The sequence below is a fragment of the Wasmannia auropunctata genome, unplaced genomic scaffold, assembly GCF_000956235.1.
Source record: "Wasmannia auropunctata unplaced genomic scaffold, wasmannia.A_1.0 LD335992.1, whole genome shotgun sequence".
Taxonomy (NCBI): Eukaryota; Metazoa; Arthropoda; class Insecta; order Hymenoptera; family Formicidae; genus Wasmannia; species Wasmannia auropunctata.
This window is the reverse complement of record NW_012026898.1, coordinates 218,063-242,544: the sequence shown is the minus strand read 5'-3', so window position 1 is coordinate 242,544 and position 24,482 is coordinate 218,063. Positions and strand designations below refer to the sequence as shown.

The following is a 24,482-nucleotide window of genomic DNA, read 5'->3' as shown; positions in this document are numbered from 1 at the left end:
ACGTGTGCTCTTCCGATCTAATTGGCTTCAGCGTCGCCATTTTGTTAAAAAAATAAATTAAAAAAATATTTTTTACTTCTAAAGACTTGTATTATTAAAGCCTTAAAATGAATTTTTTGTTACTTTTATTGTTTTCCTAAAAAAAATTCCCAAAGTTACCGATTGATTTTTAGGCGGTCAAGGTGGTGTAACCCCTTAATGGTGTTAATGTCTTCCAAAATTTTTCTCCTAAAATAGTTAAAATTTGTCGAAGTGCTTGTAATAAAAATGATGGTTGAAAATTCGAAGATATTCTTTGCACTTTGCAGCCTATTGTGTGTAGGTATATACTTGAAACAAGACATTGATATTTTTTTATCCTGGGGCGGTCTCATGGGAGGGAAGGAATTCACTTAACGAGAATTTTACCGACTTTAAATTACGAATCTACCAGGTGTGCGAGGCTTAAAGTCGAGAGGCCGATAAAAGGAAGAAAATGCGCCGTGATTGAAGAGGTCCGGGTAAGGTCCCTGGGGCCCGCGATGTCTGATTATCGTATTAGGTGGGCCGAGATGCCGCGCGCGTTTAAAACCACAAACGAGAGAGAGAGAGAGAGAGAAAGAGAGAGAGAGACTGGATTCCTTAATATCGCCGTTCGCAAACGAGACATCCTAATTCTCTATCCACAATTTCCTAGCCCGTAATTTCCGAACGCGCGGGGAACAGCGGGGCGAAATACGAGGTATATAGTGGAAGTAAAAAAAAAGATCCGTGAGATTTTAGGGAATCCTTTACGGCGCGCGTTGGGCGTCCCAACAGGGCGGCAACACAAAGCTACGGCTTAATAATGTCGCATGTGTAAACAACCGATTTCTCCACGGCTCATAGATCGTTGACATTCATGGGAATTTTATATTATATGTTAAACTTTAGATATCGGTTGCACATCTCTCCATTAATTATTGAAGGTACAATTGCGACAGTATCGTGCGACTTGTGGACACATCTATTTTTCATTCAAGATGACGCATCGTCTTTTGCGTTAAAAAGGTTTTATGAATTTACGTAATTTCATCGATTTCATCGCGATATTTCTCTACGATAATTTAGACAGATAGAGTAAAATTCTCAGAGGAGAGTTATTTGTAAGCGATTATATACGATGCAATGTTAATTTTTATAAGTCAAAATTTAAATTTAAAACGAATTAACTTGAGGAACGAATTGGAGAGATTCTCGGGAGAGTTCGTTATAATTTTATCGTGCAAATAAATCGCGGTAAAAATTTGTACGGCGGTAGATTCGAGGGAATATATAGTTTTATCGCGGTTGCAGCCCTGGCCGCGAAAGGCGCGGGAAAGGGTGAGGGGCATTATAAACGACGGTGCCGATGGATTTACCGGGAAACAGCTGGCTAAAAGCCACGAGGGGCTCGCTGCACTTGATGGTCGCCGTGAAGGTGGACGTGTTCTCGGGTGGGCAGGCCCTCAGCATCATCTTCAGGGGCAGTTGGGTCGTCTTCTGAAGTACGCGCAGGCTCCCACGATCCGCCGTCTCGTAGCTCGCCGTGATTCTCACGTCCGACGACATTGCCGGGAGATCCGCCGTCGGATAAATCATCGCGCGCAGAACGTGCCTGTCACCTTCGCATTCGCGCGATCAGTTGGCGAATTGACATACTTACACTGACAATGAGAAAAATGTCCAATGATTTTGATTGGAAATGCGCCGTTTAAGTCCTCCTCCGATCATTTTTCGATCGGTAAACGGATCGGATTAATCAAATACAAAATAACAGGGGTCGGTAAAATAACTGATACAACTTATTTAAAATAATAAATATAAAATAGATTCCAGAAACTTATTTAAAATAAAATATCGCAGGGGTCAATAAAAAACTGATACGACTTATTTAAAATGAAAAATATAAAATAGATTTCAAAAATATATTTAAAATATTAAATAAGAAATAGATCAGAAGAAATTATTTAGAATAATAAGTTCTAAATAATTCTTTTACTTTTTCTTATTTAAAATACATATTTTAAATAATGCTTTTTTAAATACGACCGATCCCTGATAAGCAGAAGTCGGTAAAGTAACTAATATAATTTATTTAAAATAATAAATATGAAATAGATTCCAAAAACACGACTTATTTAAAATAAAAAATATAAATTCCAAAAACATATTTAAAATATAAAATATAAAGTAGATCAGAAGAAGCTATTTAAAATAATAAATACTAAATAACGTTTTTACTTTTTGTTATTTAAAATACATATATTTTTAGTAATGTTATTTTAAATACGACCGACCCCTGATAAAGTATATATATTATGTATATTAAATATATATAGGTATATAGAAACCTATAAAAAAAAATGTCGCAATCGATGTGTCCACGACTGTACAGTCTATGCAAAATGTTTTTATTGAATTTTTATTAGTCATATGGAGGAACTAATTTTTGACTGGGACTTGCTCGAAAACCACTTTAATCTTTGTTTTATTTAAAGTAAAAAAGTTCATATAAACATATTATGTATCCTAAGCAGTTTAGTTTCCAATATATGGTGTTTTTCAAAAAAATATAAACGTGTAGTAATAATATTAATATTCATATTTTTGTAGTAATATTTTTATAAAAACATCCTATATTTCGGAAACTAAACCGCTTAGGACACAATATGTTTATATGAACTTTTTTACTTGAAATAAACCATAAAAAATTGCTTCCTCGAGTATGGCAATAAAAACATGTGTATTTAAGGAACACCCTGTATGTATAAAATCTGAAATATCTGGACCTTAAAGCCTGGTTTACGCAGGCCGTAATCGTTAACTTTTGCCGGAACCGATAAAGTTCTAATGTCTATTTCTACCAACGTAGATTAACTTTAATCCAGGTTTAACTTACTAATTTGTATCTTTTCCTAATTTTAAAAATTAGAAAAAGATAAAAAGTAAATGAAACCGTGATTAAAGATAATCTACATTGTTAGAAAGATATTTATTATGAATGATTTACCGGTTCTGACAAATGATTTAACAGCCTGCATAAATCAAGCTTAAGGCTTCTAGCTCTTCACCACTATATATTATCTTACGACCTGAGATAATGCATTTTGTGAGTGAGCAGAAGTTCTAAGATCATGAAAGACGATAAGTATTAGATATATAGTACTCGTACAAGAGTATTACATAGACATTTAAAATGGATTTAATATAATCTACGCGATAAGTAAATTATTTCAACTCTTTCGATGGGAATCAGTTAGTTAAGTTGTCAGTTGATAGTAGCGTAATTGTGTAATTATATACTTTATCTTATAAATACGCAGCATACATATATCTACATGTAATCGACTTTTAAAGTTTAACGTGATATTCCAAATTGTATATATACACATAAACCGCTTTTAAAGTTTTACTTATATTTCATATTAAAGTAGAAAACATCAAATTTATCTCTGCAATATTTAACTTCTCTTCTTTTTTCCTATTTTCTCTACTTTATTTTCGAGCATTTTTAGCAAGAGATATTATTGAGCAATTTTGAATCGTTCAATAGCGCTATGAAGGCGCGCTTCACTAAATTGATTTCAAACTTATTTAAAAAATAAGAATTTTTTTTTAAACTACTAGGATCTTATTTTTAAGATTATAAATTATCGTTTAAAGTAAAAAATCGATTTTTTGTAGCCTAATCCTTTAAACGTATTAGAGATTTACAATTTAGCACAATTTTTCCTTTTTTTCAGCGAAGTTTTATGTTAAAATATATATAATATTTAGCGGGACAATGGGACTGTTTTACCAAAAGCAAGACATCTGATCTTAAATATCTATCTCATAAAAGTAAATACATTCTTAATTATACATGCAAAGTTGGGAACGTTACTTGATAAAAATAATTAACGCATTAGCTACTTGATAGAAAGTAATTCGTTACTTTTTTTGTAATGCCAAGTAAGATATTTATAAATTTTAAAATGACATTATTTAATAACCAATATTATAATTTAAAACACTAAGCAAGTTTCTATACAGCAAGCTTTTTTTATATTAAACTTATCTAATAAATGTTCTATAATTCTTTACATTAATGTTTTTATTTTTAATAATATTAGGTGTATAAAAAAGTTCTGAGCTTTAGATTTCATACAACAGAAATAACAATTTAAATTTTATATATCTTCCCGCCCTTTTGCGGTTTTAAAGCGTTGACATTTGGTCTTCTAAAATGCCATACGGTTTGGCGTTTGATGCACATAAATCAATAGTGTTCACGATGGCAATAACAAAAGAGCATATTCGATTTTCCATCCACTTCGCGTTTCATCTGAAGAAAAATGCTGCTGAAGCCACTGCAATGATTTTTGCTGCATATGAAGAGAACAACAATTGATCAATTTGAGTGATGCATTAAAAGAAAAGAGCCATTTACTGGCCAAGGACGTCGTAAAGTAATCTTGCTTCATGACAATGCTCGACCACGTGTTGCGAAAGTGATTCAGACCATATCTTTGCGTTAGGCTGGGAACTTCTTCAGCACGCGGCGTATAGCCCAAACGCCTTCCGATTACTACCTATTCCGGTCGCTGCAGCATCATTTGGCTGATACACATTTCGTGAGATTTGAAGAGATACGAAAATGCATTGATGACTTTATCGCTTCGAAGCCGGTGAGCTTCTATCGTCAAGGAATTCGCAAGCTATTCGAAAGATGGCAAAAGATCGTTGATGGGGAATATTTCGCTGATTAATATTTTTTTGTTTGTTTTTGAATAAAGATTGAATTTTACAAAAAAAAGCTCAGAACTTTTTTGTACACCTAATATATCTTTAGGAATTTAGATTGTCTTTCACAAACGCAAATTTATTCCAATATTCATCACTAATATAACTGAAAATTTATAATTTACATTACATATATACTATAGATTTCAGTGTTAGCAGTAACTATATACTGGAATGCGTAAGATATAAAGTAGAAAATATTTTTCAATATAAATTTTTATCCAATTCGAAATATCGATTCTGCAATTAAAAATAATGCAATCTATTGCATAGATAAAAAGAATAATACGAAACTAAAATAATGATATAAGTAAAATTCTAACATAAGTAAAAAGGTTGAATTTGCAGTTGTAAACCGTAACTGTTATTATGCAAAAATCATGTCACCGTTACTATGTAATTCTTTATTGTTATGTTTAAGGTGGTCGACGGGAATATTCTGGTATGGAAAAGACTTGGAGATGAAAAATGTATACAATATTATGCCAGCTGATAACAGTGAACTTTTGGGAGACAAATTGGAAGAGTAAATTATTTTGTTTTTATAAGTTACATGTTGAGATTACAATTAATTAGCTTAGCTCAATTGTAATCTCTTAATAAATTATTGATAATGTTATCGATACTTTTCTAATGTATAGATACTTTCAGAAATTGGACAAACGAAGTGCACGCAGCTAAGAAGGACGGCAGGAAACCTAAATTTTTCACAGCTTTGAAAAAGATGTTTATATGGTCATTTTTTTATTATGGAGGATGGATTTTATTGTTAACTTCTGTTGTGAGGTAACTGCATATTAGAACAATCTCATTGTTATTTACTCATAAAAATACATATTACAGAATCGTACAAATATATACTTTGGGTCTATTCATTTGGAACTTTGATCCGAGAGCAGCATCTACTCAGGAAAAAGCGTACCTCTACGCATCTGGTATGATTGCCCTAGGAATATTGAATGTTTTGATCACTCATCATACGAATCTGGGCTTAATGGAAATTGGAATGCGAGTGAGAATAGCAAGCTCCTCTTTAGTATACAGGAAGGTATACTAGAGTATCTGGTTAACTTGATTTTTAGTTGACGTTTTTTAAAAATTAATCTAAAAGTTTCTCAAATATCTGTTTCTCTCTTTAGATATTACGCTTGTCCAGTTCTACAGGTACCACTCCGGGACAAATTATTAATTTGTTATCAAACGACATGTCAAAATTCGAACAACTGTTCATGTACTTACATTACATTTGGATTCTGCCTATACAAGGGGCTATAATTGCATTTCTGATATGGCAGAGCGTTGGTATCGCTTCTTTGGCCGGTGTACTTCTCATGATTGTTCAGACTATTCCTCTTCAAGGTAACGTACAGTTGTTTTGTTGCAAACATATACATCTATCGACTAACAAGGGAAGATTCCCAAATTTTCGCGATATATAGAAAATATCCTGATGTAATAAACTATTTTTTTTTATTGCCTGAATTTATTCTGAAAAGATAAAATCAATCCTTGAAAGTTGGCCCATTTGTCGTTTCGGTTTCATTCATTTTTTGTAATTCTTCAACAATTGATAAATATTTTAATCAACAAATCTCATTGAAAGAAATAATAAAGTTTTCTCTATATAAATTTTGTTTTCTATTCCCTTTCATTGATAAATAATAAAACAAAAACGAAAAATGTCAACTTTTTAGGATTGATTTTATATCTCTTCAGGATGAATTTAAGGCAGCAAAATAAAATAATTTATTACATATTAGATCTTTTGTATCGTTAATATTTTCATAATTTTTTGAATTTTTGAGTTGGAGAACCTCTTTCCTTGCAAATTACTAATTTTACATACTTGACAGGTTACATAAGCAGATTGACCTCGAAGTTACGTTTAAAAATCGCAGTAAGAACCGACGAGAGAGTCCGTTTGATGTCTGAAATAATCAAGGGCATACAAGTGATTAAAATGTACACTTGGGAGAAACCATTCGAAGAATTAGTTAATCGCGCAAGAAAGTTTGTACACATTTCAGTCATTGTTGTCGCAAAGAGATTAAATATAATTTGTATTATATCATTTTTTTTTGTCTAGGTACGAAATCGACGTTCTCACGCTGATATCATATCTAAGAGGTTTTACATTAGCCACATTTGTTTTCACGGAAAGGACAACGTTGTATTTTACTATTATGGCCTATGTACTTTATGATCATCCTATATCCGCCGATAAAGTATTCTCAATGGCACAGTATTTTAATGTTCTCCAACTTACTATGGCAATATTTTATCCGTGGGCTATGGCGAGTGCTGCCGAAGCAGCAGTTTCCATAAAAAGAATTGAAGTAAGATGATCAAGTTGAGCTAATAAAGATCAACTCTGAAGTAAAAAAATTAAAAATTAAAAATTAGTCAATGATTATGACATTATGTAAATATTATATTAATTGAGATTTCGTCTACTAAGATATAGATATCTGTGAATGTTTTAATATATTGGTGGTCTACTGTCAAATATATTTATACGTGCTTATAACAGTAGATAAAAATCGTTATCATAACAAAATATTATGATATAGTAGACAAATAATATTAGATTGTTTAAATATTAACGAGACCACTTTTTTTTAAATTCTCATAACAAACATTTAATTAGAATTATTATATCTATACTATTTTTTATGTATTCCCCTGAAGTTCAAGACAATTTTTCCTAAATTTCTTGGAAGTTTCTTTCTACCGTTTTCGAAGGTTTTTGGTTGAGTATCCAATTTTGTACAATTGTCATTAATTTTGCTGATTCATTTTCGACACATTCACGTCTGAATAAATCGTACTACTTGAGAAGAAAAAAATGATTAACTTTCCAAATTTCGAGTCTTTAAGAGTATAAAGAAATTTCCAAAAATTTGGAAAAAATTGTTTCGAACTCTAGGATGAATATGTAAAGTAATAGATATAATATTTATAGATAAATAATATAAATTTTTTTATACTAAAAAAAATCATCAGTCTCGTTAATATTTGAACAATTAATCTAGTGTAATTAACTCTTCTATATTTTTACTAGGACTTTTTGTTATTGAACGAGAACGTTCCATTGACGCAGTCCTCATTAACTGTCAAAGAAGCAAGTGTTACAATGAAAACCGTTAGCGCTTCTTGGACAACGAATGCAATCGTAAATACGTTACATAATATCAACGTTCAAATTAAAGATAAAAAACTTTACACTATCGTTGGTCCTGTGGGCGCAGGAAAGGTATATGTCCATTGACATTTATTTTGTATAAAGAGAATTTTAATATTTATTTTAAGAAAAAAAAAATCTTTTTGTATTTCATTTTAGAGTTCCTTCCTGCAAGCGATTTTAGGCGAATTGAAATCGTCGCAAGGTCAAATACACATAGACGGCAAAATGTCATATGCCAGTCAAGAGCCCTGGCTATTCGCAGGCACAGTGCGAAATAACATTTTGTTCGGCCAGCCTTACGACAAAGATAAATATCAGAATATCGTAAACGTATGCGCTCTTACGAGGGATTTCGAACAACTTCCGTATGGCGATAAGACCTTAGTCGGTGAAAGAGGCACGGCACTCAGCGGTGGACAACGTGCAAGGATTAATCTGGCGAGGTACACATTTGCATCCTGCGAAGCAAGTATTTTGTATAGAATACTTTCTAACATAATTGGTGCTTACAGAGCCGTCTACAGAGACGCCGATATTTACCTTTTTGACGATCCTTTATCAGCTGTTGACACTCACGTTGGTAGACATTTATTTAACGAGTGCATGAATAATTATTTGCGAAACAAGACAAGAATACTCGTGACTCATCAATTGCAGTACTTGAAACAATGCGACTACATCGTTATTCTTAATAATGTATGTAAAATATTACGTTGCATACGTCGCCACGTTGAAAGAAAGAAAAATGACACAAGTGTAAAGAATTTGCATTTTTGAGCTAACGAAAGGAAATTAATCCTAAGGCTTTTAGGATCGGTTTTCTTTTATTGTCTCAAAAAGGCTTATTTATGTCATTTTTCAATGCGACGATATATAGATATGTTTATATATAATCATTTATAAATAAATTTTTATTATAATTATGAAATATATAATATATATAATTTAATTACGTGAATTTTTTCACAAAGGGTCAAATTGAGGATGAAGGCACGTTTACAGCCCTTCAAGAGAAACGTGCGACCTTTTTGGAAGTATTAATGAGAAACGAAGAGATTAGCGAACAAACAAAGGAATCATTAAAAACCGACGCAGATCCTGCATCTGCCGTAATTCAAAATGATAACGATGAAGATACGGAGGAAGCCGAACCTCAAGAAACCGAAGAGCTTCTGGCCAAAGGAAATTTGTCGAAATCGCTTTATTGGAAATATTTTCGTAGCGGTGGCTCAATCATTATGATCATGAGCTGTCTGTTTTGCCTGATTTTGGGACAAATCGGAAGTAACGGCTGCGATTACTGGGTCGGTTATTGGTAAGTCTTTTACGAGAAAGAATTTATTTCGAATAGATAATAGATTTTCAAGTAGAAAGAATCTATTTCCAAGTATATAGTTATGCGTGAACTATTTGAATGTGAATTCAATGAATCAAATCGAATCAGGTAAAATTTGATTCGATTCGAGTTTGAATCTCTATGATTTTGAATCTTTAATGATTCGAACTATTCGAAAATTTCGAATACGATTCGCATATATTGACAATTTTATAAAATCATATTTCCCGCTAATAAATAAAATAGCCTATCATATAATAAATATTATTTTTCTTACATAGAAATCTTTTTGTTATCTATGTAAGAAAAATAATATTTATTATATATGCTATTTTATTTATTCCTAACAATTCAACCTAACAATAATTATGTTGTTAATTAATAAAAAGTTATGTTTCAACGATTTAATTCGATTCGGATTTCGGATTCGAATAAAGAAATGGATTTGATTTGATTCAACGTTAGAAAACCTTGATAGTCGCATATATGATTAACTTTACGATGCAGGACGAAGCAGGAAGAGTTACATATCAAAACTATGCGCGAACGAGAGCACAGTGCAGCGAACAACCTTACAATGCCTTCTTCCACATTGAGATTTACTGGACAAATGGAAAATAAATCAGAGATTAATAACGAGTTTGTAAACACTACAGACTATTATAGGGAGAATATACCCAATGATACTATATCGTCACAAAATTTTACTATTAATAACTGTTAGTATTTCCTACTTTTCTACATAATATTCAGTCTTGCATTTGTATCGTAAATATTTTACTATTTCATTTCAAATTAGATCAAAATTATAGATGAGGATATGTACTATCTCGATACGGATACGGCCTTGTGGATTTACGGAGGTTTTATCATTATTAGTGTTGTGGTAACGACAATACGAAATTTAATCTTCTACAAGATATGCATGAACGCCGGCAAGAATCTGCATAACTTCATGTTTTCGTGCGTACTTAAAGCGCCGATGTCATTCTTCGATAACAACCCATCCGGTAAGTATAATAATATTTGATATCAGCGATTGTCATTTTAATATAATGAGATGTAAGGGTAAATAAAAATTGCATTCCCCCCAGGTCGAATTTTAAATCGTTTCTCGAAGGACATCGGCGCAGTGGACGAAATCTTACCCAGATCCATGATAGAATCCATTCAAATATTTGCAGTGACAATTGGAATTCTGGTGCTAGTACTTATTATCAATTGGTGGATCATATTCGCGGTAATCATTATGTTTTTCTTATTCGGCGTGATAAGAAGAATTTATCTTCCAATAGCGCAAACCACAAAACGACTAGAGGGAATTGGTAAATCACTTTTCTTCTCTAGAAACAATCTAAAGCTTTCGCGTTTCCTTAAATTAACGTTCGTTCTAAATTTTTTCAGCGAAGAGTCCTGTATTCTCGCATGTAAACTCCACATTGTCGGGCCTGACGATAATACGTTCTACCGGTGTCCAGGAAATGATTCGCAAACAATTCGACGAACATCAAGATTTACACACTGGGACCTATTCGCTAATTGTCGCAGCTGGCACAGCGTTCGGCTTGGCGCTAGACATCGTGTCTGTCGGATTCATCGCTGTCGTTACGTATAGTTTTGTCATATTCGACGATGGTAAATTTTTCAACAATCAATGTTATAATTAACAAATTTAAAATCACCAATTACGGTACGGTTCCGTAATAATAGAATATACCTACAGATTATCTTTGCTTTTGCAGGAAACACTTTCGCCGGAAATGTCGGTTTAGCAATCTCGCAAGTGCTCATCTTGTGCTCTATGGTGCAATACGGAATACGTCAAACTGCCGAGACGATTATACAAATGACGAGCGTAGAAAGAATAATGCAATTCACCGAGCTTGAAAAAGAGGGTCCGTTCGAGAGTAATCCCGTAGATAAACCGTCGAGTAATTGGCCTTCTAAGGGAGAAATTAGATTCGATCGTATTTATCTTCGATACTCCGAATCCGAGCCACATGTCCTCAAATGTTTAAGTTTCATCATCGAACCTGGAATGAAAGTAATTATCATTTGTTGTACAAATGAAAAACCTGTTTTCCAAAAATCATTCTACAAATTATATATATACATATACGGGTTGTCTGAGATCACCCCTTCAACATCTCTTTAAAATAAAACTCTCGAAAATAAAACATTTTTCAAAAAAATGCTTTAACTAAAAAAGTTATACAGTTTTAAATGGCATTACATTATTTCAGCATTTTAAAAATTATTTTAATTCTCGAAATTAGCTACAAGAATATGTAAAAATGAGGAGTTTCATTTAAAAACTTTTAAGTGATTTCTACTAGTAATAGATATTAATAATGCTATTTAAAATGACACTAACATTGACATTTAATGTGCCAAAACTGTTTAAAACTCTATATATTATATGTATATATAAAATATACAACATAAAAAAAACATTTATATATTCTAAATTCTTCCTATCTGATTCTTCAGGTTGGAATTGTGGGTCGTACCGGAGCTGGAAAATCATCTCTGATCTCCGCTTTGTTTCGTATGGCAAAACTCGACGGCGCTATCTACATTGACAACATTGACACAAAGAAGATCGGTCTTCACGATTTGAGAAACAAAATCTCCATAATACCGCAGGAACCGGTATTGTTCTCCGCTACACTTCGAGATAATCTCGACCCTTTTCACAAGTTTCACGACGCCGATCTGTGGAGTGTCTTGGAGGAGGTGAAATTAAAACAAATGGTGGACTCGTTGGACTACCGCGTCGAGCAGGGCGGCAGTAACTTCAGCGTTGGACAACGGCAGCTGGTTTGCCTGGCGCGCGCCATTCTACAGGACAATAAAATACTTGTACTCGATGAAGCTACCGCCAATGTGGATCCTACGACGGACGCGCTCATACAAGCCACGATCCGAAAGAAGTTTGAAGAATGCACGGTACTGACAGTAGCGCACAGATTGAACACGATAATAGACAGCGATAAGGTACTGACAATGGATCAAGGTCAAATGTTGGAATTCGATCATCCGTACATTTTGCTGCAAAACGAACGAAGCCACTTCAATGGCATGGTGCAAGAAACGGGAAGGGCGATGACTGAACAACTTAAACAATACGCCAAAGAGGTAAATCAATCGCTGTCACATGGCGATAAAGATTGCGACAAAAAAAACATTTTTAAGTATTTATGTGTGATATTTTATTTACAGGCTTACGATCGACAGCGTGGGCTGTCATGATTTTCTAGGGAAGTTGTACTGTAACAGCATCTCTCTGATGACAAACGAACAAATCTACTTGCCTTTTTTTCTACTTAATTTTAATTAAATATTTTTACTTTTTGATGCAATACTTTTTAGAGACAACTCATTAGGTACTTACTTTAAATAATTTGTTACTTATTTTTACTTATTTTTTTATAAACTTTTATGTAGTTTGAAAGTAAAATTTCCTTTTTAGAAAGTACATTTATCATCTTCGCGCTTACAACGAGGCCTTTAATACATTTTTACAAGTAATATCTTCTACAAGTTTTAAGAGTTTCTACAAACGGCATTGCTACAACTTTGAAATAATTGAAATATCATTAAAAAAAACTATATTTTGCTTGAAAAATGCTGATAATGACGCAATCAATTGCAACAAGTTTATAATGCTATTGTCGGTAATCAAGTTGTTTGACAAATTGAATTTATCTGAGAGCATACAATAATACAATGCAATGCTAAACTTCTGCATAGGAAACAAAAAAGGGCATGTTATTTACTGATACTCGAGTGATATTGTCAATTGTGATATTACACGTATATATGAAAAATTAGTAGAATCAACTAGGATTCGAAGAATCCTTCATTCTCACTTCTAGAACTTAAGATTCTTCCTTATAACTGCTCTCCCATCAATACCTATAAATTGATGAGCTTTATGGCCCTATGTATCTTATACATGTATGTTATGACAGTAAAATTGAAAGAAATAAGTTTTTTAAATGATTGATTATTGAGAATTTGTATCAAGATTATTGTAATATTATATATAAATAAAAATATATACTCTTCTGTAAAAAGAGACATATCACAACCTTTCACTTCTCTCAAGTCGTTTCCTTGAATCAAAGAATATCAAATCAACTGCACTACACCGGATTTAACCAAGTGTGCCACAGCGCTGTACTGTATAATGTGCTGCGAGCCTTCTTCAAAGTCTATCTCCTCGTTCAACATGCCAGGCAGGACGATGCCGGTGACCCTGCGATTCGCACGCAGGAACACGTGCGCCTGCAGATTGGGCTTAATGTTGAAGTTGTTCTCCTCGAATTTTTGAAAGTTGGCCGGCATGTGCTGCAACGCGACCGTCCTGAAGAGCGTCTCCAGACTGGCCCGGTACTCGTTGGCGAAGCGCGACTCACCCGGCGTCAGGTAGGCCTCCTCCGGGCTCCTGTTCGCCTCCTCCTCCAGGATGTGGATCGTGTAACGTTCGAGCTTCTCCAGGCGCGCGCGCAGGTAGCTGCTGATGACGTACTTGATCCGATCGAGCTCCATCCGGTGGACCAGCGCACGCAGATCGCACCTGTCTAACCTCCTAATGTTCTCCTCCATGTGCGCGATCTGCTGCAGCATGCAGTCCACCAGGTCGGACTGGTGCGGCAGGATCTCCGGTGCGAATCTCTCGTTCATCCAGGCGTTCTCGATCTCCTGAAGCGCCGTCTGCGCCGTCAGCTCCTCGACGCCGTCCCCGTCGCCGAGCAAGTTGTCAAGGCTCTCTTCCATGGCTGTTATTATTTTAACGGTTGCCGTTAAAAATATTCACGCGCGAGGAGAATGCATCTTATTTTCTTTTTCTTTTTTCTATACCTGTCGTGTTGGTCCTCGAGAATATCCGTCCTTACAAATCATCACAATGTTGTCACCGATGCCAATGCATTGCTACCAAAAAGGCCATTGCAATTCATTACATACGGCGGGATCCGCGTGTAGATGATCAGTGATCACAGCCGATGTAGCCAACACTGAAATATAAATACTTCAGTAGTAGCCAACCGCTACATTTCGGGGGCTATTTTGAATTCCATGTGATTATCTCCAAGTTGCAGTTATATATTTATCGATCGCGTTTATTAAATGGCGTTTCGTTCAAAATCAATGAGTTTTGTTCGTCGTATATACAAATATTATTATAATATAAATGTTTTTAATAATTATATATTAATTAAATACATATACATTAAAATTACTTAAACATATCTATATACAGGAACTGTTAGCGCCTAAAATATCTTGGAATTTATAAGGTCTAGAAAAAATTTTTTTTACCAAAATTGCACGATACGAAAAGGGCTATCATATGGCGATAATAATTTTTGTCCAGGTGGAGGTGCTTCAAGATCAACTTTATATTTTTTAAATGGAATTATATGATTTCTTTTAACATAATATGATTCCTCTAATTATTTTGTATACAAAAGTATTAAGGTAAAGTCGAAAAATCAATATTTTACAAGATATTTAATGCTTTATTATACCATATTTTGATATAAAATATGTCGTTGATATAAACTATTAATTTCTTGATAAATGTACTTATCTATATTTTTATGCACAGAATAATAAGACGAATCGATTGGTATAAAGAAAACACAGTTGCTATTATAAAAAAAATACAACTTAATTTTTTTTTGCAAAGCAACTGTATGTTTTCTTTACGCCAATTGATTACCAATCGATTATTGGTACCAATCAATTCGTCTTATTATTTTGTGCATAAAAGTATAAGGTACAATTATCTAGAAATTAATAGTTTACGAGATATTTCATATTTTAACAAAATATGGTATGATAAAGTATTAAATATCTTGTAAAATATTGATTTTTCGACAACTTTACCTTAACGCTTTTGTATGCAGAACAATCAGAGGAATTATATTATGTAAAAAAATCATATAACTCCATTTGAAAAAACCAAGTTGATCTTCAGTTGATCTTCACCTGAATAAAAATTATTATCCATATGATAGGTAGTCCCCTTCGTACCTTGCAATTTTGGTAAAAAAAGTTTTTCTCCTTATAAATTCCAAGATATTTTAGGCACTAATAGTTCTTGAGGACCCTGTATATTTAAATTATATATATGTATTATATATTATAAAAATTACATATATTCTAATATTTGTATATATAATTGTTTTATACATATGAATTATATGTATATTAATATTTATATCAAACAAAGTTGTTATATATAAATATAAAAAAAATGTATTTGAATAAAATAAAGCTTGTATATATACACAACATATTTAGCTCTCCTTACGTATACATGAACATATATTCCTATTTAATTTATTCCCGAAACCATAAAAGAGATTTATAATAAAAAAAATATATAAAAATTATTGCTTGTTAGAATTATTAAGGCGTTATTATACAATAAATTTAATTTTCTTCTACAGTTAGAAAATTTATTAAGACCGTTTTAAGAAATAAGACGAAATCGTCGATTTTGGTCAATCCGTACCATCGAGCGATCTTTCGCGTTCTATTCTTGTTGCATCCTCGTAAGGTTTCTGTGTGCGACACTCAAGGTACTCTCAAGGTATTCCTAAATCCTGTAATTTAATAGAAGAACTTCTTAAGACTGTTTACCGACTTAGGAGGGTGTTGCATATAGCCGCAAAGACGTAAGAAGATCGCGATGCGTATTTAAGCGCGGCACGTCGTCGCGATGAACCTTGAGCCGCAGCCGATGGTGGACCGAACAGGGAACTCTACCTGCCAGCGTCTTCACGGATAAGGCCGTTACAAGAGATCACGCCGACGACACCGATCCCGCAAGTTCGCTTGGATTAGTTCGTTTTCACCACGATTTTTTCCAAGTAGTACGAACGGAAGTAAGCGACAATTTTTACGTTTGTTCGGATTTTTTTACTTCTTCCGCCGCGATTACGCCTACTAATTAAGGAAACGTGCGAGGACTCGGTAAAGCCAGCTGCAGTTAAATTTGCTGACGTCGAGTAGCTTGCCAGACAACAATGTCCAAAATCGGGACGTAAGGCGTCTTAGAAATGCCATTAAAGGTCCTTCAAACATTATATATCATAAAGCATTTTGTAATATAACGTTTAAAAGATTTCTTAATGACATGCGATAACGTTTTGTGATATAAATCTCGAGTTTGGACAGTACGTCGTTTGAATTGTTATCCTTGTTTCGCTTTCAAATCTTTTAAAATGTTAAACAGTCAAGGGACTACTTAAGATGGTACATGAAATATCGCATGAGAGAATATTAATTAATGTAAAGAAACCAACTCTCTCGCAGTTCACCATGTCTTTCGCATCCGGACCGAGTCACGCAGCCTACACATGGGCGGCGCAGGGGGGCGGTTTTGGTAATCAAACGGTGGTCGACAAAGTGCCACCGGAGATGCTCCACATGGTCGACGCCCACTGGTACCAATTCCCGCCGCTAAACCCTCTGTGGCACGCGCTCCTCGGCTTCGTCATCGGCGTCCTCGGCACAATCTCGATCATCGGTAACGGCGTGGTGGTATACATATTCACCAGCACCAAGAGTCTCCGCACTCCGAGCAACCTGCTCGTTGTCAATCTCGCCATCTCTGACTTCCTCATGATGTTGTGCATGTCTCCAGCTATGGTGCGTAACCGTCGTGTTCCATCGGGTGTAGGCCAACAAAATATATATATATTCCACGCGACAGGATAGGGATCTGTACACGTAATTAACGATGCACATACAGGTGATCAACTGCTATTACGAGACCTGGTCGCTAGGACCCTTGTTCTGTGAATTGTACGGCTTGGCGGGCTCCCTGTTCGGGTGTGGCTCCATATGGACGATGACGATGATCGCATTCGACAGGTACAACGTAATCGTTAAAGGCTTATCTGCTAAGCCAATGACCATTAACGGCTCCCTCCTTCGCATATTCGGCATCTGGGCTTCCTCGTTGTTTTGGACAATCGTCCCGCTGTTCGGATGGAACCGGTGAGAGACGCACAAGTCTAAGATAGTATTAAATATTAATTCAAGAGTATTATCGCAATTGTCAGCAATATACATATTTTCTTTTTTTACAGCTACGTACCCGAGGGCAACATGACTGCCTGCGGTACCGACTACCTGTCCAAGGACATGATTTCCAGATCGTACATCCTGGCCTACGGCATTTTCGTCTATTTCTTGCCGTTGGGTCTCATCATCTACAGCTACTTCTTCATCATTCAGGCGGTCGCCGCTCACGAGAAGAACATGCGTGAGCAAGCGAAGAAGATGAACGTGGCATCTCTGCGGTCGACCGAGAACCAGAGTACCAGCGCCGAGTGCAAACTGGCTAAAGTATGGGCTCTCCTCCCTTGTAAACTCTCTCAAATTTATTTATTCTCTGACTTTTAGTGTACGCGGATGCTGTAACGGCGTCGATGATTATTACAGGTAGCTCTCATGACCATCTCCCTGTGGTTCATGGCATGGACCCCGTACCTGGTCATCAATTTCGCGGGTATCTTCGAGACGACCAAGATCAGCCCGCTCTTCACGATCTGGGGCTCTGTCTTTGCCAAAGCCAATGCCGTGTACAATCCCATTGTGTACGGCATCAGGTGAGCAACAATTCCATTCTCCAAAGTGGATACTATCATCCGAATCATCTTTTTTTTTTCAGATAGAAAACGATTAGATTAGATGAACTGTTTCGCATGCTTCTAACAATGCCGATCTTTTTTCTCTGTATGATTCCAGCCATCCCAAATATCGAGCTGCTCTCTTCAAAAGGTTCCCATCTCTGGCGTGTTCCGCCGAGCCGGCGGCCGGCGCGGATACAGTGTCCACGACCACGACGGTTACAGAAGGCGAAAAACCTGCCGCATAAAATAAATACGATGCTGTACACAGTTAATTTTTCGTTTTGACAATGCAATAGATTTGCTGAAAATGGACGTAACGCCGTGTGGTATACTGTTACATTCTCGTCATAAAGAAATCGCATCATCAAGCATGTTGTAAATAGTTGCATTAAATAACGCGTGCAAGAGAGTATGTCACTAACGCGAGAATATATTTATAATCGTGATTTTATATCGTAAGAGAAAGTGTTGTACGGTCAACTGTGATCAAAGCGAGACTTAAAAACGAAAGCCAAGCCAATATGCGAAAAGCTTTAATCAAGAAAAATCGAGGGCCAAACACAGTTTCATATTATAACTGTTAGTCTATGATACATTGTATGGTTCGGCTGCACCACGAGACGAATCTCTCATAAAAATGGCTCATAGCGCAGTTTGTAAATTTACATCACCTCTTGAAATACATGGTCACTTTGGAAAGCAAACATAATATATACTAATATCGCTAAAAGTATTACATCGCCATAAAATGGCGATGGTGTCTAATTAATTTTATAGAATTAAATAAATTCTGCATGCAATCACATACAAGAGTTTTATTAAACCATAAAAATTTTTAATCATAAAATTTTTGTGTTATATATGTATATATATACATATATTCACGCATCTAATACTATCCTTTAGAGTTTAGTATTTTGTTTTATTGCGTTTTAAAATTCTAGAAACCCTCCTAAATCATTACATGCCAAATGATTTATTGAATAATATCCTTCAACCTACTACAATTGACACTAAGTGTCTCCTATCATTCATCTCTGCAAAGGCAATATTTAACATCTGCATAAAAGTAAAGAATAGAAGAGATTTAAAACCAAATGAGAATTTAGCCATGTACACAGCATATCATAGAGTTGAGTAGTCTACTCAAAGTTCCGTATGTAGCTTTTTGCATAATCGGCAATCCGCAATTATTGAAGTTTTACAAGTTCACACGTTCACATGTTTTACATAGATAATTTATATTCGTGTATATCTAATATTATTTGTCGATTTCCTCGAGAAACATATCTTAATTGTATCACAAAATTTAGAAATTATAAATACATTGTTCGGAATTACGCTGCGGTCGTAGCAATGGACGATGTTTCTGCAGTTTTCGCAGCCGTAGATGGATTTTCAGTTGAGCCACATACACAACACGGTAACTTTTCCTTTAGCGCTGCTCTATATTTTGGATGACTGTGCAGTATAAAATACAAGAACATTAATAATTTTATATATATATATATCCTACTTAAAAATCTCACTTACCTAATTCCATAAACAATTGGATTATATATAGCGTTTGCCTTTGCAAAGAGAGATCCCCAAATGGTGAAAAGAGGACTAATATTAGCACCACCGAAAATACCGGTGTAATTGATAACCAGATACGGCGTCCATGCCATAAACCATAAAGAAATGGTCATTAGAGCTACCTATAATTAATAAAGCAAATGTCGCGAGCCTGGTTTTTTCATATTAGTCTACCAAAATATTTCACATAATATATTTCTTTTCTCGTCTCACCTTTGCCAGTTTTGCTTCCGCGCTTATGTTTTGATTATCTCCAGTTCGCAAAGATTGAACATTCATTTTCTTCGCTTGTTCTCTCATTCCTCTTTCATGAGCAGCCACTGTCTGTAAGTTTCAAAAATATATTTACAGAGATACGAAATCTATTTCAATGTCGTTTTCAATGAGTGTACTTACCGAAACGATAAAGTAATAGCTGTAAATTATAGTAAGCAGCGGTGTGTAATATACAAATATCGAGTACACCAAGATATATGATTTCGAAACCCAATCCTTGGTAAGGTAATCGGTACCACAAGAGGTCATATTACCTTCTGGCACATATCTAATCGTCATCACATTATAAAACTATTACAACATTATTACAACGCTGTGCGTTACAGAGCGCAAGATATCTTTTTTACAGGCGTATAATTTTTAATTATCTTAATACCTGTTCCATCCCACCATGGGTAAAATTGTCCATACTGAAGCGAAAAGCCAGATTATTAAAATTTCGAGTAGCGCTTTCTTGATGGTGAGTGGCTTTCCCGCCATACCCTGAAGAAATTTGTTCATATTCGTTTCTGTCATCGCTTACTAATAATATGTAGAAAAATATTATATATACCTTCACTATAACATTGTATCGGTCGAAAGCAATAGCACTCATGGTCCATATTGAAGCGCATCCACATAAGGAGCCAACCATGGCATATATGTCGCACATTAGCGGTCCTTAATGTGCAAAATTAACTTACATATAGCATACATTTTTTCTAAAAACAGTACGATGGAAAGAGGCAAAATTTGCATTACCTAATACCCAGGTCTCGTAGTAGCAGTTGATCACCATAGGAGGCGACATGATTATCATCATGATAAAGTCCGAAAATGCCAAATTTACCACTAGAAGATTGCTCGGTGTTCTGAGGGAGGGCGTCAGCAGGAACACATATACCACAACACCATTACCGATCCATCCCATAAGCCCTAATATAATCATCACAAGGCCCAGAATTTTATGCCACATTGGATCCATCGGTGGAAACTGATACCTGTAATTTCAGTGCTCAGTGATTATCTTTTGCTAAAACGCGAAATGATACAAAAATATTATTAATTACGAAGAGATATCAAAAGTAAATCACCAATGCGGATCGATTAAATGCACCATATCCGGAGGTACTTTATCCACTACGGTGTGATTGTTGAAAGATATTTGTCGCATAGCTCGCGGTCCGATCGTTAGCACATCAGCAAACGTCTTGGCGTAGTCCCCAGGGAACCCCTGATACTTTTGGTTCTCAAAGACAGTGGTCAGATTTTCACTCAATGGATAATGGTATTCCATTGTCTGCAAAATATTAATAAGTAATTAGCGATCATTTAGAAATATATGATCCATAAAAGTGAATAAAGTATACATACTTTTTGATATTGAAATGTTTCAAGCAGTATAATTGCTCCTGCTGGATCTAGAATCTAGGTCTTGAATTCGAGGCAACTGAAAATGACTCTAGTTTGTAAAACATCAATAGCGACGAGGAATAGCCTGTGGTGGTAACTGTGACGTGTCCACAGTACGAGTGCAAGAAGAGCGCAGTTTTCTCTTATATATCCTGGCATAGAGATCCAATAAATCTATCCAATTACATATGCAAATGTGTCCAACTGCCTTAGTATAATGTATACGTATGTAAAGCGCGTGCGATTACTGTCACTTGTTATTCGGGACGATCCGACCGGAGTGAAACTTTACAGATGCTGATGATAAATTATGATTTTTAGATAAGGTAAATTTATGCGCGGTACGATCCTTACAGATAAGAAAAATCTTTTTATTTAATCTTGGACATTATATACTTGTACTTATTTCTATATACATCTGTATATTACACATTATATTCATAAATTTACCTCAAGTATATATAATTGTACAAATTATACGAAAAGCCTCATTTTACTGCTTTCGAAATTCTCCGAATGTGTTGACTGCGACTCTCTTGCAGAGCTTCCTCCAGCTCTTGAGTTATGTGAAGCAAGTTAGTCGGATCGGTTTGCAGCAGAACATGTTCGACTTCCTCTGGATTATCGGGATTCTTCAGCGACAGGTCGAGGGTGACGAGTGGCGCGACTTGTTTCAACAGAGATCTCGACGCGGTCTGCAACGCAGGGTAATACACAAATTCAAATATAAATCGCAACATTCGGAGAAGAAGAATGAGAGATGTAACGCGGAGATATTCCGGGCTACCTGCACTTCAAATCTCCACTCCATGTCGTGGTATCTGGGCAGCTTGAATCCAATCTCTTCGAGCGCGTCCGAGACCTCGTCTCTTTTAATGCTGTACAATTTGCTCAGTATCGCCTCCTTGTCTTCCGTGAAGCCCAAAGCGACCACGGAATCCCGAAAGTCCTCCGCGCTTAGCTGCAAAACTCGAGTATGTCAAACAACGCCCTCCTGTCACGGACAAGCTCTCGTCCCGCGTTACCGTCTACAGGTCTACTCACCTTGTGCTTGCAGCTCTCCAGCAAAAGATTGACTAAACCTTCTACCGAATTTTTAATCACGTCTAGCTCGACGTTCAACTTCTCTGAAATAAATATACAAGATGGCTTGTGCAGTTAACAAACACATCACTTTGACAATGGGGGCATTTTTCCAGCAAGAAACACAATTGACACTGTGTAACAATCAATGAATCATGCTTGTTGCCCAACAAATAACATGCTTGTTAAACAAGGATGAAATAATTCACTATGGCTGCTTTTCTTTTAAGAAACACAGTCGACACATGTCTCTTTCCATTTATAATTTTGTTCAAATTCAATCGACACTCTTGGACTTCTCTCGGGAGGAGAATTAGAGTGTGCTTTTCTTCGATTGAACAATTATTAAAACTTATCCCAATAAAATAGTATTTTGTTCAACTACATTTTTTTTAGTAGTTTCCTAAAGTTGTTTTATATCTTACTTACTATTTGGTATACTTTTCCAGTGGATACTCCATCTAAATAAGATGGATATTAGATGATACTCTAGCACAAGATCTCTTAGTCTAGAATAATCTTTTCACTTTTGGCTACATATGATATAAGAGTCGACTGTGCTTGAGTGTGTTAATTTGTATTTTCTAAAAGAAAAGCAGCCCATGTTATACTATGCATCGTCTGTGTTTCTTGTTGGAAAATGCCCAATTACAGCAATTAGCCAGTGAACGAATTGCCGGTAGTATTACAACAAGTAAACGGTAGATTTGTTCAAATATTGCAACAGGTTATCTATTATGGAAATGTTTGGAATAGATTACGATCGGAATTTCTTCAGCTTTCCATAGACAAACACAACAGAAATCTAGGGAATAATTGGACAGAATCCATTTCGAACATTTCTATAATACCCAGCATCACCTGTGTTTGCATTAAACTCATATTTTGCCGGTAGAATCTGTCGATATAATCTGACAACAGAAATCCAAATAAAATCTATTTTGTAAACATTTAAATAGAGCATATCATTAAAATGGTAACAAAACGGCAGATTTTAGCTCAATGCTGCAGTCAATTTGTTTTATATTCTTAATTCACGGTTATCCACCTCTCCAGATAACCTCCCGATAACCTTATTTTTGGAAAAGCACGATGATTTTTCTTTTGGGCGCGCTCGATGAAAAAAATCTCGGGCAGAAGAGACAATTTTGATAACTTTTCTTTTTAGAGAACGTCTCTTTTTAACCTTGCGAGAAGGTTGAAGGCGCTATAAAGCCTATAAATGCCTATAATAATCCATCAGCCGGTGGAGTAAAAGGAAAAAAAAGAGAACGTCTCTTTTGGCAAAACACTAATACATATCTGACACAATATTCCTTAGGTGACACAACCGTGATTCTTATATATTAGCATTTGGTTGTATTTCTGCTGGCATTATATTGACAGAATTAGTGCAACAAACAGTTTCAAGATTTATTCTCGACACACAACACACACACACTGTGGCTGTCACTCCAGGTACTTACGAGCGGCGGCATTGTACACCTTAACGTTCGGGCCCTTCTGCAAGTAATCTAGCGCCAGTTTGCAGAAATCCTGCAAAACTACGGAGGAGAAATTACACGCTTTACGTTCGACGATCACAGACGATTATTTTGGTCGTACCTGGTAACGATTGTTCGGCTAGAAACAACACGTGTTTCTTGTGATCCGGCTTTAACGTCAGCAACATTTTCGTTGTTTGTGAGACGTGTCGCCTGTCAGTTGAAATTGTTATTCAACGCGAACCGAGTGTCGTGTGAAAATCAATAGCTATCCGACGATCTTCCGAATAACTGGAATCACTGTCAAGACAGGCGGCATCACGCCGTGCCGCCATGTTTGTTGTTTAACCTCGACGCCAATCGCCATTCGCGCGCGCGGCGCGATAGGCCGTCTTAAGGGGTTACACCACCTTGACCGCCTAAAAATCAATCGGTAACTTTGGGAATTTTTTTTAGGAAAACAATAAAAGTAACAAAAAATTCGTTTTAAGGTTTTAATAATACAAGTCTTTAGAAGTAAAAATATTTTTTTTATTTATTTTTTTAACAAAATGGCGACGCTGAAGCCAATTTACTAAACGTCGTTTTGTCAAATCGGCGTTGCGGGGATCTGCCATTCGATTGAACCTGAAGCAAAAAACCAAAATTTTTTAAAAACTATATAATATGCACTACAGAAGTATGTACATACGGATATTTCGATATGTTAAATA

The 24,482-nt window shown here is 35.4% G+C and overlaps 5 protein-coding genes across 7 annotated transcripts in view; 2 read left to right on the top strand and 3 right to left on the bottom strand.

Annotated features, from left to right (window-relative positions):
• Nucleotides 1-13,381, top strand: part of LOC105453938 (probable multidrug resistance-associated protein lethal(2)03659) — a 14,159-nt gene extending 778 nt beyond the window's left edge. The window contains exons 2-19 of one of the 2 annotated variants that reach the window (XR_974934.1): nt 5,204-5,308; nt 5,434-5,568; nt 5,626-5,830; nt 5,922-6,141; nt 6,636-6,792; nt 6,869-7,118; nt 7,844-8,035; nt 8,123-8,409; nt 8,479-8,662; nt 8,938-9,281; nt 9,810-10,021; nt 10,115-10,312; nt 10,397-10,627; nt 10,707-10,937; nt 11,045-11,346; nt 11,793-12,440; nt 12,525-12,688; nt 12,775-13,381. Coding sequence is in view for 1 of the 2 variants with exons in the window: in XM_011696224.1 (XP_011694526.1) it covers nt 5,204-5,308; nt 5,434-5,568; nt 5,626-5,830; nt 5,922-6,141; nt 6,636-6,792; nt 6,869-7,118; nt 7,844-8,035; nt 8,123-8,409; nt 8,479-8,662; nt 8,938-9,281; nt 9,810-10,021; nt 10,115-10,312; nt 10,397-10,627; nt 10,707-10,937; nt 11,045-11,346; nt 11,793-12,440; nt 12,525-12,554 (3,931 nt within the window). In the remaining variant the exon portion in view is untranslated. Of the gene's footprint in view, nt 1-5,203; nt 5,309-5,433; nt 5,569-5,625; nt 5,831-5,921; nt 6,142-6,635; nt 6,793-6,868; nt 7,119-7,843; nt 8,036-8,122; nt 8,410-8,478; nt 8,663-8,937; nt 9,282-9,809; nt 10,022-10,114; nt 10,313-10,396; nt 10,628-10,706; nt 10,938-11,044; nt 11,347-11,792; nt 12,441-12,524 lie in introns of both variants that reach the window. The other variant, XM_011696224.1, reaches the window with a different exon arrangement.
• LOC105453939 (DNA replication complex GINS protein SLD5) lies at nt 11,251-14,465 on the bottom strand. Its single transcript, XM_011696225.1, has 3 exons — nt 14,169-14,465; nt 13,397-14,086; nt 11,251-11,335 (listed from the first exon to the last, which is right to left on the bottom strand). Exon 2 carries the CDS (start codon nt 14,082-14,084, stop codon nt 13,437-13,439), a length of 648 nt encoding a protein of 215 aa, XP_011694527.1. The 5' UTR covers nt 14,085-14,086; nt 14,169-14,465; the 3' UTR covers nt 11,251-11,335; nt 13,397-13,436.
• Nucleotides 14,466-16,016: 1,551 nt separating this feature from the next.
• Nucleotides 16,017-18,761, top strand: LOC105453937 (rhodopsin). Its single transcript, XM_011696223.1, has 6 exons — nt 16,017-16,201; nt 16,632-16,967; nt 17,071-17,318; nt 17,411-17,669; nt 17,766-17,932; nt 18,072-18,761. Exons 2-6 carry the CDS (start codon nt 16,638-16,640, stop codon nt 18,199-18,201), a joined length of 1,134 nt encoding a protein of 377 aa, XP_011694525.1. The 5' UTR covers nt 16,017-16,201; nt 16,632-16,637; the 3' UTR covers nt 18,202-18,761.
• A 152-nt stretch (nt 18,762-18,913) lies between these two features.
• On the bottom strand, nt 18,914-21,343 carry LOC105453936 (rhodopsin-like). Its single transcript, XM_011696222.1, has 9 exons — nt 21,164-21,343; nt 20,884-21,089; nt 20,552-20,790; nt 20,364-20,470; nt 20,187-20,293; nt 19,931-20,078; nt 19,748-19,858; nt 19,490-19,656; nt 18,914-19,417 (listed from the first exon to the last, which is right to left on the bottom strand). Exons 2-9 carry the CDS (start codon nt 21,084-21,086, stop codon nt 19,294-19,296), a joined length of 1,206 nt encoding a protein of 401 aa, XP_011694524.1. The 5' UTR covers nt 21,087-21,089; nt 21,164-21,343; the 3' UTR covers nt 18,914-19,293.
• A 54-nt stretch (nt 21,344-21,397) lies between these two features.
• On the bottom strand, nt 21,398-24,121 carry LOC105453935 (COMM domain-containing protein 2). Of its 2 annotated transcripts, XM_011696221.1 has the most exons (6): nt 23,891-24,121; nt 23,752-23,829; nt 22,247-22,329; nt 21,990-22,163; nt 21,653-21,897; nt 21,398-21,499 (listed from the first exon to the last, which is right to left on the bottom strand). In XM_011696221.1, exons 1-5 carry the CDS (start codon nt 23,955-23,957, stop codon nt 21,691-21,693), a joined length of 609 nt encoding a protein of 202 aa, XP_011694523.1. In that variant the 5' UTR covers nt 23,958-24,121; the 3' UTR covers nt 21,398-21,499; nt 21,653-21,690. The 2 variants fall into 2 exon arrangements, with proteins under 2 accessions (XP_011694523.1, XP_011694522.1); XM_011696220.1 differs by lacking the exon at nt 21,398-21,499 and having other exon boundaries at nt 21,553-21,897.
• Between the last annotated feature and the right edge of the window lie 361 nt (nt 24,122-24,482).